The following is a 16,875-nucleotide window of genomic DNA, read 5'->3' on the forward strand; positions in this document are numbered from 1 at the left end:
ACATATTGCTCCAAATCCATAGGATCTTGCATGGAAAGATGTATGAACTACTCAGAACAACTAAATAATCAAGAGTGGTCATAAACAGCTTTTTCCAAAGATCCTTCAGGAAAACCTTGGACAACTGAACTGTAAACAGATGGCTGATCTGCTTTTATAATATCAGCATTCCACTCTTCCCTGACCAACTCCAACAAATCAAAAATATAAGACAGGACTTAGCCCTGGACTTGAGTGATGTCAAGAAACAAACCCAAAGCCCAAGAATTATGACCATTTTACACATCTAACACTTAGAACACATTCCCACAAAATGTGTTTCTTTGTTTTGCTTTGTTTGTTTTGGTAACAGTATGAGACTGTGTAAATTGAGGTGCAGAACAGACACCCCTAAATAAGTTCTGAGAATTCAAAAGCACGGTTTGCATGATGTTTTGCTAGAGAACCAGGGAGGTCTGTATAATGTTTACGACTAACAGTTCTTATTCAGAATTACAGGCAGGTCTTGAAAATAACCTGAACAAAAAACTGACAGGCCTTGATACAAACAATATCTACTTATTAACGACTACATAGCCCATACATTCTTTCCATACTACCAGACTGCTTACCTAGAACATTTAGAATTACTTCTGTTAATCCCTTACTATTTGCCTCAAGTTCTGGACAAAGAAGGAGCCAGCAAGAACAGAATCACTTAAGAACCTACAAGCAAAGCAATCCTGAGCCTCACAGAACAAATTCCTCTTCATGGTTTTCTTTACAGATTTTGGTCCACATCCTCTATTTATCTTTCTCCCTGCAAAGCCTGTTAATTCAATTTTATGTTATTACAATAAAAAAACAACACTCTAACTTTTAGCAGAAGCTTAACCACTTTTTAAATATCTCCCAAACAAGTTCACTGAATTAGCTACAGCTTCTAAAGTTTCGGTGTTGTTTTTGTTTTGTGGGGTTTTTTTGTTAAACATACCTTTGTTACTGAGCTTCAAACCAGCAGCTACTGCTTCATCCATTGTGCATGCTGATTCTATCAGCTGCAAAACAAAAAAATAAGCAACTGCTAAGTAGAGAAATTTAATGCAGTTGAACAGAGGAAGACAATGCTGGATCAGCTGTGACTAAAAAATACTTAAAACCCCCAAATATACATGTATTATTAAACCCAAGAGCTAAACCAAGAGGAATCAAATTAGCTGTACTGATCACATACCCTGTATTTGTAAACACTTAAAAATGCATACTGGAAAGATTTTGAATAGATTGTCATGTATTATCGCTTTCTTCCCTACTTCACAAACATATCCTGCATTTTTACTTCGAAGCTTTTTTTCAAAGACTATTCAATGTTACTATCACAAAACAAGATAATACAACCCTGTAATTCATTAACTCAGGAAGTGTCTGAATACTATTGTGACACACTGGTTCATTTCCTGTAATTACAAGTATGAAATGTATAATGTGCCTCAAGGTTTATCAATACATCCTTGCAGTCCTAGATTTTTTCTCCATCCATATATAATCTCAACATAGATCTGTTTTACAAACTGCATATTGAGACTTGAAGGCTTTCTGAAAGTGAGGTAACAGCAACAAAAGCAAATGGCCTAAATGTTACAAATATGGGAAAAAAACCCAATACAACAGAAAATGAAGTTACGAGGAATCCTGAATCCCAAGTATCTGTTCATGTTTGGAAACAGTGTCTTACAATTTTGCTACAATGACACAATTTCCTTTTCAAATGGCTCATGATTTTTTTCCTTAAATAGCCTTCATCAGTTGTGTCAAGTTTGTCAGGACAGCCTGCTCCAGATCCTTCATGAAGGAACAGATTTGCCTGATATTCCTCCACCCTCCTTCAAAAACGTTGCAGCTATGCAATTGCAAAAAAAAAAATATCTGCACAGCCTCTATTTTCTACAAAGTTCTGCTGATACAGGAGCTATCTTGCATTCTCCTGAAAACAAACACTATCAGCCTCACATGCTGCTCAGTAGCTAAGTCACAAAACAGCAGTTTAGACACATCACATAGCACTTCTAGCAAGTTACTAAGCTACAATGAACTTTCATCAGTCTTTGAATCAAATAAATTCTATGCAGCCAAAAACTGAGAGATACATTCCAGACACACACAACAAATTTTAATTACAATGTTCAGGAGAAAAATTCAAAAATTGCTACTTGCAACCTTTTTGTTCTTCCCAAAATAAAGGGAGAGCCTAAACATAAAGCTGGGAAACAAAACACCCAGCAAGGAGCACCAGTAAAATGTCTGTATTTCAATGCCATTTCAGGAAACCAGGAAACTTTACAAATTAATTTAAACATATTTAGCTTTATAAATTAAAGCTAGTGAAAACCTAGTTATCTATTAGCATTGAAAAATACTTTCCAAAAACACCTTGCACTGTACTAAAGGTATTTTACTGTACTGAATTGCCATATCTCCCTTTCAAGGAGTTACCTGTAGATTTGTATTGAATGCTGGACAATAGCCAAGAGTTCTCACATTCACATGTCAGCACAATAAGAATACATTACATTAAGTTCAAACCTACCCTTTGCCTCACTGGAAGTACTAAAGTCTCAGTATATTAGATGGCATAAATGCAAGCTTGCACAGAGTTTCATCTACTGGAAGATGACAGTGATTTCACTCATTTTGCATTTCATCAGTTAGCTCATTCCAACAACAGCAGTTACCGAGTTATCAACTGAGACAGCAATAATTAAGCTTAACTGTCACAACAAAGAAATACTTGAAAAATTTTCCATACACTGGAGTTCACTGTTGTTGAATCTACCTAAAGGTGTTTATTTGAAGTGTGTCTATATATTAATTTTTATAGATATCCAAATTTCCATGTATGTGGAAATGTTACACAGCTGTACTTCCCCTAAAATGGTGCTTTTACCCTTTTGCTATTAACAAAACAACAATTAAGAGCTGCATTATGTTTGCATATTCAGGTTTGACAGTGATACGGGCTACACAGGTGGTTTCTGTGAGAAGCCACCAGGAGCTTCCCTCACATCCAAGAGAGCCAGGGCTCCAGGACAGTCCTGCTGCTGGCCAAGGCCAAGTCCACCAAGGACAGTGGCAGCACCAGTAAATAACGGTTAAGGAAGGGGCGTAAGGAAATGGGGATGAACAATACACCTACAGCAGGAGAGAAGAAGAATTAATGAGAGAAAAACAGCCCTGCAGACACCAAGGTCAATGAAGAAGGGGCTGGAGGTGCTCCAGCCTCTGGAGCAGATTCCCCTGCAGAGCATGGTGAAGCCCATGGTGAGGCATCTGTGCCCCTGCAGCCCATGGAGGTCCGAGGTGGAGCAAAGATCCACCTGCAGCCCCTGGAGACCAGCACAGCAGAGCAGGTGCATGCCTGAAGGAGGCTGTGACTGCATGGGAAGCCCCCCTGAAAACAGGCTCCTGGTAGGACCCACGGAGAGAAGGGCCCGCACTGGAGCAGGTTTGCTGGTAGGACTGGTGCCCCAGTCTAAGGGACCCAGAATGGAGCAGCTTGCCCTAAAGGACTGCACGCCACAGAAAGGGATCCAACTCTGGAGCAAGGGAAGGGTCTCAGGAGTCCTACTGAGGAGGGCTGATGAAATGACTGCAGTCCCCATATCCTATTCCCAGGCAGCACTGGTGTGGGGAGGAAGGAGGTAGAGAAAATCACAAATAGAGTTAAGCCCCAAAATAAGGGACAGGTGGGGAGAAGGTGTTTTAAGATTTGGGTTTATTTCTCATTACCATATTCTGATCTTATTGGTAATAAATTAAATCTTTTCCACAAGTTGAGTCTGTTTTGCCCATGACAGTAAGTGCTGAGCTTTCTCTTCATGTCTTTATCATGATCCAAAAGTCTTTCACTCTATTCTCTTCCCTCTCCAGCTGAGAAGCAGAGTGACAGAGCAGCTTTAGTGGGCACCTGGCATCCAGACAGCATTACTCACCACAAGACTGTACCCTATAATGACATCAGAAGCTTAGAAAACCTGCCTATAAAATAATCATCAAAATAAAGAACTGAGAATTATTACTTTTAATAATTCTTGGTTGCTTCTTTGGGGAAAACGTCCCTTCATAGTTTGCAGCTTTGAGTCTCTGGTATCTTCCTCTACATCCTCCTTCACAGCTGGCCGCTGCTCCCCACCATTTACAAGTGCCAGCTGAGGCATTTCCTCTTCAGGCTGTTTATCATTATCAGGTGTTTCAGAGCTACAATGTATGAGGGAAGAAAAAATAATTAGAATTTATTTTTGTTTATGAATGTTTTTACCAGAACATTACTGTAAACTAAACCCACCAGGATTGCACAGAATGCATTTAGATGCTTTCAGTAACACTGATCAACTTATATGCAAAGGGACACCTCTATTCAGGACAAAGGCATGTATCAAGTACAGTCTTCCCCTTGCACTCAATTTCAACTTGTCAAAGAAAAGAAAAAAGGAAGAATGGACCAGGGAAATCCTATGACTTTCTCCTCATATTTTTATAAGAGGTTATTGATAATTTAATAACAACCACCTTAATAGAGTTCATCATTCCAGCTACCTGAATTACATCAGATAACTACCCCTAGTTTATCTCAAACAGCCTTGCTAGTGTTTATTTACCCAAAAAATAAGCAGATGTGGATTAGGTTCTTTGTAAACACTTTCCAGGTACAGTATCAACTCTGTCCTAGTTCTCAGCTCACTGAGAAAGAAAAGCTCCTTGCGCAGCATCTTAAATGTATATATATGGGAAGAGCCTTTCTAAAAAAGTTGTTCTGAAACTTCTGAAATTCAGTATGCTGAATTTACTGGAAGATTGATTATTAGAGCTAATTTGCAGGAAAAGCAGCCGCTATGTATCTTTCGGCATATTGAGTTGCACAGATAAGACTGAACCATCCTTCTCCCTTCCACAGACACAAAATCTCCTTTAGGGAATGCAAAATTAACTGACCTGTATGAAGTTTGCCATTTATTAGGGATTTCACCATCAGAAAGGCTTGTTTGCAGATCTCTCTACGTAAATATAGGTTAAATACTAAAAAAACCCCTGTTTTTCCTCACTATATCTTTCTTTAGCACTTGCAACAGGAATACGGCAATAGAATTACGGAAAAAAAATTGTTCCGTGTCACTTACATAAAAGTTACACACAGGTAAGTGCTCATCAAAGAATCATTTTCTCCTTTTTCAAAAAGCACACACAGCTACCAGGACACTGATTGTGCCTCTTAAGAGTAAGGAAGCAACAAGAGAGAACCCAAGTTATTCTTCAGTCCACCAAGGCATTGAGTTGTAAGCCTCAAAGTATGAATCCCTTCCACTTAAAAAAAAATCTTAACGAAATATCATATTAAAATATATTGGCATATTTCTGATCTTTTTGCCTTCCTTCATAAGGAACCAGGTTTCTTTTAAAAAGTGCATATTAAAAAGAAAATCAATCCAAATGAAAATGGTAACACTCCAATTATTCTATCTTTTCCTAATAGAGAATAACATCTGGACCCTTGTCAACAAAGTCAGAGTTGCATACATCATAAATTTTACCCTCTGTGTATAATCATATTCTTATCAAGCATAAAGAAACACTCATTTAACTGCTAAGTAACTCTGACCCAAAAAATCTTGTGGTAGATTCTGCTCTTTTTCCAACAGAGTCCAGACAGTCAATCGCTGGTAGCAAAACTTATGGCACACATTCTTTCAGGAAAGATGTGTTTTCTACTCTAAACTTTCTGCTTTCTGTTCTGTACCTTTTTCAGAACGAGGGAAGCTAGGATACTCTGCAAAAAGGAAGTAAAAAAAACCCCACAAACTCCCCAAACTAGGTAGCACATGCACTAAATGTACAATGCAGACACTGAATTGACTGATTCTATGCAAAGCCAGAATTCAGCACAAGCTGGAGCCAGAGCTCCTAAGCCAGCAAATCTTGCCACAGTTTCCATTTGTTTGTTAGCTCGACCAGAACAGCCACTTGTGAGACAGCTCTGTGTGTTCTGTATGCATCAATCAGCAGCCGAGCCAGCACACTAGGACAAAGTGACGGGCACTGAGGTGCCCGGTGGCTACACGGGAATTCTGAGGAGTAGAAGAGGATGTTGGCTTCATGTTTATCAATCCCACTAGGAGTCACTGTCCATCTCTCACTCCCAGCAATCACAACACAGTATAAGAACAGCAAGCAGTGGCTCTGCAAGTTCCATCCTGCGTGGCTTATCAGCATCAGCTCTATGTGGTACAAAACAACTTGAACTGCTTCCATATGGGATTGATCCCAGAAGCAGAGTAACTACATTTACACAGCACTGCACACAAGCCAATTTGATGCATGCAACCAGATGGCCACCTCTGTCTCCTTGCACAATTTACAACTTAAATCACAGCCAGAAGCAGGAGTTCACTTGTAACTGCTAATTTTTTTTCTCCTTTACAAGTAGCTGCCTTAATTTGAAACTTTAGGGATGAAACACTAAAAAAAAACCAAACAACACAAGATCAGAATTTCAGGTAACTGCAGCAGGAAAATGCATTATTTCACTTCTGCTGTAAATGCCCAGTAACTCCCTGCTCCATGTAGGGCAGAAAGCCTGACAAAAGACTATACCTGTTAATGCTACAATTCCCACAAAAAGTTTTCTGCCCATTAATTTAACTAGACTATCAAAAAAGCAGGTTAAGCCATCTTGTTTTGCTTAGCACTAGAACATCTAGAGAGCACAATTACCACACAGACACATAATCAGCAGGCATTCCTTTAACCTGTTGCAAATGGTTGCACATGTCCATCTACATCTTGTCTCACCTGCTCTCTCAATGCTGCCTTTTTAGCCATACACCACAAGTGACCCCTGCACAGTGACTCTTCCCTCCTAGCACATTCAAAAATATGAATTTCCAAATCACTTGGGAAAGAAACAGTTTTCACTATGCATAGGAAACACGCCAGGCAACTAATACTTAAGTTTATCTTAAGTTTACCTCGGGACTCGTACTACACACTGAAGCTCTATTTGCTTCCCTGTCAAATATAGTTGCATATACAAAAAAAATAATTAACTCCAACAGTTTAAAATTAGCAAAGCAAGTGTTTTATGGTTAAGTTTCCAAGCTGCACTATAAGGATTTCAGAAGGGCAAAAGCACAAATGTATAAATGAACAAACATCAGACATTTCAACATAACAGAACTCCTCCCTCTGAGAAAATGTTTTAGCTGGATACTTCTTCCCCAGAAAACCAGTGAAGTTTAGTTAGGGGCAGATGAATCACAAAGGAGTAAACCAGAATCCAACCTAGGCTCTGATTTTCAATTCAGTGTTTCAACTTAGAACACCCCACGAAGGCGCAGAGACACAACATAGCTGGCTCAAAGCGTACATTACGGCCACCTCTCCCCTCGAAGCCTGGGTTTCTTTGGCAGCACCGAAGTTTCTTGGCTCCTCCTCACTGTCAGACACATCAAGGAACTGCACCCCTCGCTGGCGCCTGAAGTAAGACTCTTTCATTGTCCTCTGAGATTCAGGAGTTTCTGGGATGGTGGAATACTCTGTGCAAGCCATTTCAACAGGAGGAAAAAAGAGATGACAATGACTTATGACTTCAAATATTTATTTGTACTTAGAACATCAGGTAGCTGTAGTTTCTTTCAGACACAATACCCAGTTAAACAGAACTCACATTCTCATGCACAGAAAATACCTGTAAGCTGCATTCTTTCAAGGGGGAACTTACCTGGCAAAGGATCTTCAGCCCTCCTACATCAAAAACAAACAATTCTTATACTACAAAGTTTAAGAAAACATGTGTTTTAGATTAATAACTACTTATAAATAATTTTAAAAATACTTATTTTTAGATAAATCAATAATGAGCAAAGTCCTCTGAACTACTTCCAGGCTGATCAGAACACAGACACACAGGCATATTTCTCTCTTTTCTCTATGAGAGAAAAATTGATGCACAGAGCATAGAACATGACAGCTGCGGAGAGTATTTTCTGTATGAAAGAAATCTTGAGGAAAATAAGTTTAAAATAACTCCCTGTAGCAGCACAGAATGAATAGAAAAAAAGATAAATCCTAGAAGTACAAGCTATTTGCTGACACAGGAAAATGTACACACTCTGAAAGGGAAAGGCACACAGTAAACTAAAAAAAATATGGTACCAAATGTTACAGAGCATACTACAGAAAAAGAAGGAAACAACTTTAAAATGGAGCTTAATAGTGGTTAAAGGGATAGAGGTGAATGTAACTCAGTGTCTATGAAGAAATATCAACAAGGGTTCAATAACAGTTCAAAAGAGCAACCATTTAAGCCTCAAGGCTTCAGGTTGTTAAAGAAACTTCCCTGTTCAACCATCCAGAAGCCACTCTGGCAGCACCTGAGCTGGGACCAAGACCCCTTTGCAGCTACAGAATCACACCAGGTTTCCCAGAGCAGTCTCAGATGTCCACATCCCCAGATGAAATATCATTTAATCATGGTGCAATTACAAAATCACAGCTCGAGCTGGTGCTTCCACAGAACAACCCCAAACAAAAAAATTCTGGGCTTTTACCCCCTCACAGTCTAAGTGCAGTCAAGTCTGGAGACATCAGCTCCTGAGTGTCGGGTCCCCTGGCTGGGCCACAGGGACCTTTGTGTGAGGGGTCAGCAGTTCCTTGCCTCTTGCCTGGGGCTCTCCCCACCCACAGCTCAACCTGCAGCCACACACTGAGCTACCGGCACTGAATGGATCCCTCAACATGGTGACCTTAGCCACACACAGGAAAAATCCAGGATAAGGGGCAGAGCCACAAACCTCTGGGAAAGTTGTGTTTTAGTGATACTACTGTCACCTGAAGTTCTCATATAAAAAGATCCTAAACTCTCATAACACAAAGAAAGCATCACAGGTATCCTCTCCCCTCTAACACACCCATTCTTTTTTAAAACTCATGTGCCTGTGAACCAAGCACCACTGGTGCTGCTAACTCTGGAACCACAATTTTGGCTGGAAGTAGTTTCTTCTGCCTCCATTCACTAACACAGAAACTTGCTGAATCAAATAATTAGAGTGTAACATCAGTTTGCAAAGCTGATTTGCCAGCAGACAGTAGATGCAGATGAAGCTAGAATAAATTCATCTGATAGTCAAATGCAGAAAGAAGCTACGAGGCATGTAATTTCTTCATCTGTGGTAAAAGACCTAATTTTAGTTGAGTTATCAAAATCTGAATCTTTTCTATCACTTTCAAAACACAACAAAGAATTATGGTAATGATTTTTAGAAGAGGTAAAAGTCTCACCTTGCAAATGAATCTTATTTTGAAAAGCCCGTACACATGCAAATTTAGGAATGCCTAAGAATTATTAGTTCTGAAGCAGTAGTACACTGTTCCACAACAGACCTCCCTGCATCCACAACCAACACGTTGGCAGTGGAAGCTTCCTGACAGTACCTTCTATCTGTCTGTTTTAGGAAGGAGATGTGTTGTCATTGATGCAGTTGCTTCATCTAAAAACTGTTTAAGTTTTTAGATAAATACAGGGGAGGAGCAAAGAGACCTTTGGGAACATTATGAAGGTGGGTTATCAGGGCAAGGGCTATCACAACAGGACAGAAATACAAAATGCATTAAAAAAAAGGTGATTCAGTATCAAAATAGGTCTGCAAGAAACATGAGAATTTTGCATCTATACTGAATTAACAGAACAGATCAAGGCAGTTTTCATGGATCTTTGCCTTGTAGGTTAGACTAAATTCCAAACATATTCCCCTTGCAAGCAGCATGACATGGAAATGACACCTTTGCTAAGAGGAATCCTTACTGAATTTTAAAACAACACAAGGAAACTTTACAAAAATACAATGGTCTTAAAAGTAATTTTATTCGTAACCTTAGATAAGGTTTATATTTAAATAAAGAGTATTTACTGCTTCACTTAGTGATTTCTCATTTTATTTTTATTTTATTTACCAATTACTGTCCAGTGTTCGTGACAGCTCCTAACACCCATACTTATAAAACGCCAAGTTGCATGGGAAAAAAACCCAAACATTCTCCCTCTCAAAAAAAAAGCCCAGTCTTCTCCCCTTTCTTCACCTATTCCACTGAACAGAGTCCCCTACTAAGTGAGGGGAAGTAGAAATCACACACGTAATGTTTACTTAGAGCATACTGCAACCTTGTAGAGTAGTAACAGATTAAAGTTATTGCCACAACACCTGATTGTTGGAGGCAGAATTTTCTGACTACAGGCAATTCAAAAGAACTATTAAGGAATGTCTGCAAGCCTAAGACCAGTATTTGACTGATGCCAGAAACAGGAACACTCCTAAGTAGCCCTACATGCACATATTAACATCAAAACCAGAACCCAACCCAACAACAACCAGTATTCGCTATCATAGACAGAGAATACACTCCCCTGTAATTCTAAACACAGCCTCTTAAACAAATCAGACACCACACTCTGCAAAAGCCAGCATCTTCTCTCCCAAGTGAAAATGAAAATAAAATCAAAGCAATGTCAGAGGCAATACTTAAGAGGCTTACCACATTTACTAACATTGTCCAACAAGCATTGTCAAATAGGAAGTTACTTCCTCCTAGTTTTGGAAAACAGTATCAAGCACATGCTGCTCAAGTCTACAAGGTAGTATTTCCTTTTTAAAGGGAAGTATTTCCAATGGCTAAAATAATCCTAAATGTCAGTATTACTCTAAGGTGCTTCTTAAAGCATCCCTTTTAAAATTATGATTTCTTCAATATATGTTCCCATGAACCCTTAGAAAACATCACTAGATGCTGCAGTCATGACTTTTTTTCCAGAAATACTCTAAGTAGAATTATACTCTATGAACTGAGACATAAGCAAAAGACAGGATTTCCTCAGATCCTAAAGAAAATGACAACAGAACAAAAAAAGAGCACTCCCAGCACAAATGAGCTGTGAGCACTATAATCTCAAAGTGCAGTTGTTTAGGACACATATTCAAACAGTACAGAGAGAATATCAACAAAATCAGCCATCAATAACAGGGTTATATATTGTACTTCAATTTCTTTTACAACTTTTATTTAAATTCTTTTTGGAAGCTTTGTAAGCATGCAATACAAGACCTGAATACAAGCTTGATTTTGAAATTAATGTTGGTAATTATTCTAATTTGTGCAGTTCTGGTACAGTTCTGCTCCATTTCTACAACTGTGTAGAATAATCTCATTATCTTAGTATACCCAGCTATTTACATAATTAAAAACATCTACACAAAAATTAAGATGCTTCACTGTTTCCTTAACCGATTAAGAGATTCAGAACCATTCGTAAACCATTAGTAAATACTAATTTGCATGAAAAACTGTAGTAAGCCACTCCAGTGTATTTTTCCAACTCTTTTTAGATACAGCTATCACACACAGTTTGGTATCTGTCCCCAGACTTGGTTTCTATCCCTCAGTAACTGCAGTTCAGAATTATTCCCCACAACCTGTCTGCAAAGTAACTGCAGGTCTGTGTAATTTTGAATACAGACAAATGTACAAAGATGATCAATTCTCATGGCCATCACACCACAAATTGCTTATTAAGCCATAAGGGACTCGTTTTCAACACAAAGGAACAAGAAGCATGACCCACAGACATAAATGGGGTACAGAACAATCTACCAGTGTTAGTTTGTTCTGGGGAAAAAAAAAATAAAGAAAATAGCTAAAAAGATAATGGTGGTTCATGACACAATATTAACAACATCTGACTATATCTTTTGAAGATGGATGACATTTAGAGAATCCTATACTTTGTCAGATGTGTATTTCAGGCCACTTGATACAAGAGAAATCTGAAGAAATCTCTCAGAAATTATACTGAACTAGTTGTGTTCCTGAAGGAAAAGGTCAGATTTCAAAATTCTTTTTATATACACACTGTGGTTGCATGAAACCAAAGGAAATAGAACAAAACCCCAAGTTGTTAGCTCTTTAATAGCATTTCTGTTTGTATAAGTGAAAAAAAGATCACATTCCTCTTCTTTTCCCAGTTTATTGTACCACTATTTTGTTAATCACTTGGTTTGTCTTCAGAAGACATCTGAGTAATTGTAGTCCTCACATGATCCACTGAGCATTAGGGCAAGTTATTTTTGGTGAACTTGGTGTAAACTGCTTCTTGTACAAAACAACTCCGTAGTTTGACTTGGTGCTGTTGGCAGCAGAGTGCACACAATGCCATAAACTCATCATTGGGCCTTGTCCATGACCATTCAGCAATAACAACAACAACAACAGCTGTTTCATTTGACCCAAACCAAGAAAAATTCTGTCTTCCTGATACCAATTAGGAAACAAGGGGGACAGGCATCTGCTAATTAAATCTAGTTTTCTCTATTACATTTAAGTTCCTCATATCATGCAGACAAAATCTAAGTGTTTTATTTTTTGTTAACTTCTGTAGATACAGAAAATGTGATTTCATCTCTTAAAAGGATATTAATTCTTGAAATAGGTTACATAACATTGATGTGCAAATAAGTGGGAGAAAAAGCCACTAAACTACTTGATCTTTAAACACTCAATGTCTGTGAAAGGTGAGATGTATATGTACGTATATGCAGAGCACTATTAATTACATCTCAATTTTAAATGTTAATTAGTGCCCCAGTCCTACACCACCATCTGTGCCCATGGATGGTTATTTCCATTGGACACCTGCTGTAGTTTTGCCTGCTCTTGCACTCTACCCTGTCTCACTGTTAGCTACCACCATCTCCCACTAGTTTTCCTCACAACTACTTGGCCTTGCATTTAATTTCTTTTAGGCTGGCCTTCACCTTCCTTTTTATTACCTTGTATCTAAACTCATGCCTCTAAATTAGGTATTGCATCCCTTCTTCACAGTTCTACCCCTGCAGAATTTAAGTCAAGGGAAACCAGCATTTTGAAAAACAAGCACTAAAATTTGACAGCTATGGTTGTTACAGGTGCTTACACTGACAAAGCCCACAGGCAGATTAAAAGATTAAAAGGAAGAAATATAGTATTAAAATAGAGTAAATCCCCAAAACAATGAATCACAGAACAAGCAGCACCATCTTTACTGCACAACTACATTCACAGGTCAAGAAAGTCCTCTGCACTCAGTAACTCCTCCATACCACAAGACAATGATTGACCACAAACAGGAAGAGAACACCTGTTCCAAAGTGCACTTCTTCAGTATGCCCAATTTTCCATACAAGCATTACAAAGACACGTGAGCAGAAGCCAGAATTAACAGCTGCTGGCTTCTTCCTGTGAAGTTCTCCCTGTCACCAAAAGATTATTCGCAAGTGGACAGGTCACTCAATTCCAGACTAGCAACTTGCATGTTTTATTTATTTTTAACACAGAACACTACTTAATATTTACTAATGTAAATACAAGAGCACTCAGATCAACAGAAAATAGTCAACCTGCACTAAACCCAAATTTAGGGAAGAGTAAACATCCACCTCCTGTAATTCTGACTTGGCTCAGCTTTAAAAAAGGAACGCCTCCTCGTGCATGAAAGGTTCTCTTCTGTCACGTAGATAAGGTATTGTGAAAAACTGCTTTGCACCAAGGGAAAGTCACATGCAAAAAATGTGGCTAAACAACATCCACAGACATTGTTGTTTCACTTCTGAATAAATGCATAGTCAAAGTCTGTCTGATCTCTCCAGTAACACCTGTAACTTGACAACTGTATCACAAGTAATATGGCATGTCTGGGAAGTACCAAATAATCAGCAGGAGATACTGTCTGTTCTTCAAATCTTACGCAGTAACAGGGAAAAACCTACCAGTGAATGTGATTACACAGCTGACAGCAATTTCAGTCACTAGTATTAACCAACAAATCCAAACAGGAACAGCACATCCCTACTGTCTCAGCCAAAGGAAACCAACATACTATGACAGAATCAGGTTTTGACGTTTCCATGAAAACCCCAAGCTTCTGCCCCAAAAGAGGACAAACACTACAACAAAACCATTAACACAGTTAGCTTCTGAGAATCATTACCAGGTCTCTCAGCTCCTCAAAATCAGGCCCAAATGAAAAAAACCTGTTATTTTTAGTTCTGTCTGTGATGCTCCACAATGCATTAGCCAAGGACTCTACTCAAAAAGTTAAGTCTACAGTGTTGCATCTATTAGACAAATAAAAGCCACTTCTTCCTTGAAAATCCTGAAATGTTAGCGTAAAGTATCACTAAATGAAGTTTATAAATAGGAAAACATAACACACTTTCAAGATTTAATCTGAAGCTTATTTAATCAATTTTAAAAAACAAGTTATTTTAGAAAGTTACCGACTTGCCTGCAAATGCACAGGTTCAATTACAGTATACACGGCTACAAATGAGAATACTTTTGTGGAAATTGTTGTGAAACGTGTACACAGAAAAACACATTTGTAAAACAAACAAAGGGGGCAAAACCCAAAAAGACAAACACCAAAACACAAGCCAATTACTTTATTTCTAGAAATTAAGCACTGCATGCAAAAGGCCTGACTCACCAGTTCTCTCTGTCACGTCCGAATCCGGAGTGTCTGGCCTCTTACTGTCACCCGCACCTTCCTCCTCATCCCCTCCAGCGGCACCGACCGCGGCAGCACCGTCAGGTGCCTCTGCCCAGGCCGCCGGCGGGGACGGCGACTCCTGCTCCGCGCCCTTCCCCTTCCTCTCGAAGCGGAACCGGTCCAAATTGTAGAGGCTCATATTCTTAACCTTGCTGTGGGAAAAGCCAGGAAGGGGAGAGAGCCGGCAGGGCCCGTCAAATACAGCTAGGAAAATGCTGGCAAAGGACCGGCCGGCGCTCCCACAGAAACCCGAGGCCAGGGACACTGACGGGCAGCTGGAATGCTCCTGCCTGCCCATCCATCCATCCACCCACCCACTTTCCCTCTTCCCCGCGCTTCCCCGGCCTCCCTCCTCATCTCACGGCGGCCGGCACCCCCCGGGCACGTGCGGCGGGCCCCACACGCACCTGTCGAACAGCGGGACGGTCGCAGCGGGGCGGTGGGAGGGAGCAGCGGCGGCCGGCAGGGGCCGGCCCGGCCCCCGGGGCAGGAGTGTGGGCCGGCGGGAGAGCGGGATGAGGCCCGGGCAGCGGGAGCAGGACGCGCTCCCCTCAGGAGCGGTGCGCGGGGCTGCCGGCGCGCGGCGATGACGTCATGATCCCGCCCGCCAATCGCCGCGCCCGGCCGGAGCGCGCGAGCGCGTGCGCCTTCGCGCCTTTTCCCGCGGGAGCGGAGGGAGGCGCTGCCATGAGGGGCGGGAGGAACACCGGGCTGGGGAGGTGCCGGCCTCGCAGCCGGTTCCGTGTGCTTCTGCAGGCTTGGGGTCTCGCTCGGCTGCTGGCGTCACCGAGCAGATTTGCGGGTTTCGTCTCCAGACGCCGCACAAGTGACGGCTTTGATTCCAAATGATAGCGTGTTCACACTTCGTCCCCCACGTCCAAGTCGAAAAGTTTGGGTGGAGAGCCGCTAGGAGACCATAATAGGAGATTTGGAACCCTAAAATACAAGGTCATACAACCTAAGAGTAGTTTGTATTGGAAGGGTCCTTAAAGATTCCTAGTTCCAACGCCCTTGCCATGGGCAGGGACACATTCTACTAGACCAGGCTGCTCAAAACCCATCCAACCTGGCCTTGAACACTTCCAGAGATGGGGCATTCATGAGTCCTCTGGGCAACCCACTACAGTGACTCACTACTCTCACAGTAAAGAATTCCGAATGTCTAATTTAAAGCTACTCTCTTTAAGTTTGGGAGTCATGGCCCCTTGCATGCTTCACTTACATTCTCTTGTAAAAAGTCTCCATCTTTCTTGTAGGCTCCCTTCAGGTACTGGAAGGCCGCAATCTGGTGTCCCCTAAGCCTTCTCTTCCATGCCAAACAAGCCCAATTCTCTCAGCCTTCCCTCACAGGAAAGGTGCTCCACACCTCTCATCATCTTGGTGACCCTCCTCAGGAGCTGATCCATCAGGCCCATGTCTGTCCTGTGCTGGGACCCCAGAGCTGGTGCAGCCCTGCAGGTGGGGTCCCACCAGAGCAGAGCAGAGCAGAGCAGAGGGCAGAATCCCCTCCCTCCCCTGCTGGCCACGCTGCTTTGGATGCAGCCCAGGACATGTTCGGTTTTCTGGGCTGGGAGTGACCACTGCCAACTCATGTCCAGCCTCTCACCCCTCAGCACCCACAAGTCCTTCTGGGCAGGGCTGCTCTGGATCTGTTCATCCTCCAGGATGATACTGGGGATTGATTTCACCCAAGTGCAGGACCTGATACTTGGTCTTGTTAGAGTGAGATTTCAATGGGCCTGCTTCTCAAGCTTATCCAGGTCCCTCTGGGTGGTAGCCCATCCTTCAGGTGTGAATTTAGGGCAGTTTTCAGCTTAGGTTCCTCAACATGTTTCCAGCATTATGTTCTATTGGCAGAATAAGTAGGAAGACACCTCCTTTTGCTGTCTCAGGTCAGGGCCTGCTGCTATGCTGTGTTTCTCTGGATGTGTGGTTGCAGAGCACAGGCACCTGAGGTTACCTGGAATTGCAGAGAACTTTTCCAGGACTGAAATGGTGGCCTTCAATATGATGAAGTGGCAAAGAGGTACTGAAACTACCTTTACGCATCTGCCCTTTCACATACCAGCCAGCCATGAAATAAAGTGCTTCAAGGCCTGGCAGAAATGAATAAGCATTATACTGGTGAGCCAGGTTCAGCAGCTAATAAGGACATTCTGGACAGATTATGCTAGCTAACAGAAAACCAGAAAAAGAAGCCACTTACCCATCTATTGTGCCAGCTCTGTAGTTCTGGGCTCACAGGATGTTCCTTCGCCCTTAAAGTTATT

General features: G+C 41.2%; 1 protein-coding gene across 4 annotated transcripts in view; it reads right to left on the reverse strand.

Moving 5' to 3' along the window:
• SMARCAD1 (SNF2 related chromatin remodeling ATPase with DExD box 1) overlaps positions 1 to 15,203 on the reverse strand; it is a 43,645-nt gene extending 28,442 nt beyond the window's left edge. The window contains exons 1-5 of one of the 4 annotated variants that reach the window (XM_088056093.1): positions 15,013 to 15,203; positions 14,543 to 14,757; positions 7,397 to 7,565; positions 4,056 to 4,233; positions 974 to 1,037 (exon numbers count right to left, since the gene is read on the reverse strand). In XM_088056093.1, coding sequence (XP_087912219.1) covers positions 974 to 1,037; positions 4,056 to 4,233; positions 7,397 to 7,565; positions 14,543 to 14,744 — 613 coding nt within the window. In that variant the 5' untranslated portion in view covers positions 14,745 to 14,757; positions 15,013 to 15,203. The remainder of the gene's footprint in view (positions 1 to 973; positions 1,038 to 4,055; positions 4,234 to 7,396; positions 7,566 to 14,542; positions 14,758 to 15,012) is intronic. The other 3 variants (XM_088056092.1, XM_014262094.2, XM_005517466.3) reach the window with 3 other exon arrangements.
• Between the last annotated feature and the right edge of the window lie 1,672 nt (positions 15,204 to 16,875).

This window comes from Pseudopodoces humilis, chromosome 6, assembly GCF_049639895.1.
Source record: "Pseudopodoces humilis isolate 2021_Gansu_Grassland_sample_001 chromosome 6, ASM4963989v1, whole genome shotgun sequence".
Lineage (NCBI taxonomy): Eukaryota > Metazoa > Chordata > Aves > Passeriformes > Paridae > Pseudopodoces > Pseudopodoces humilis.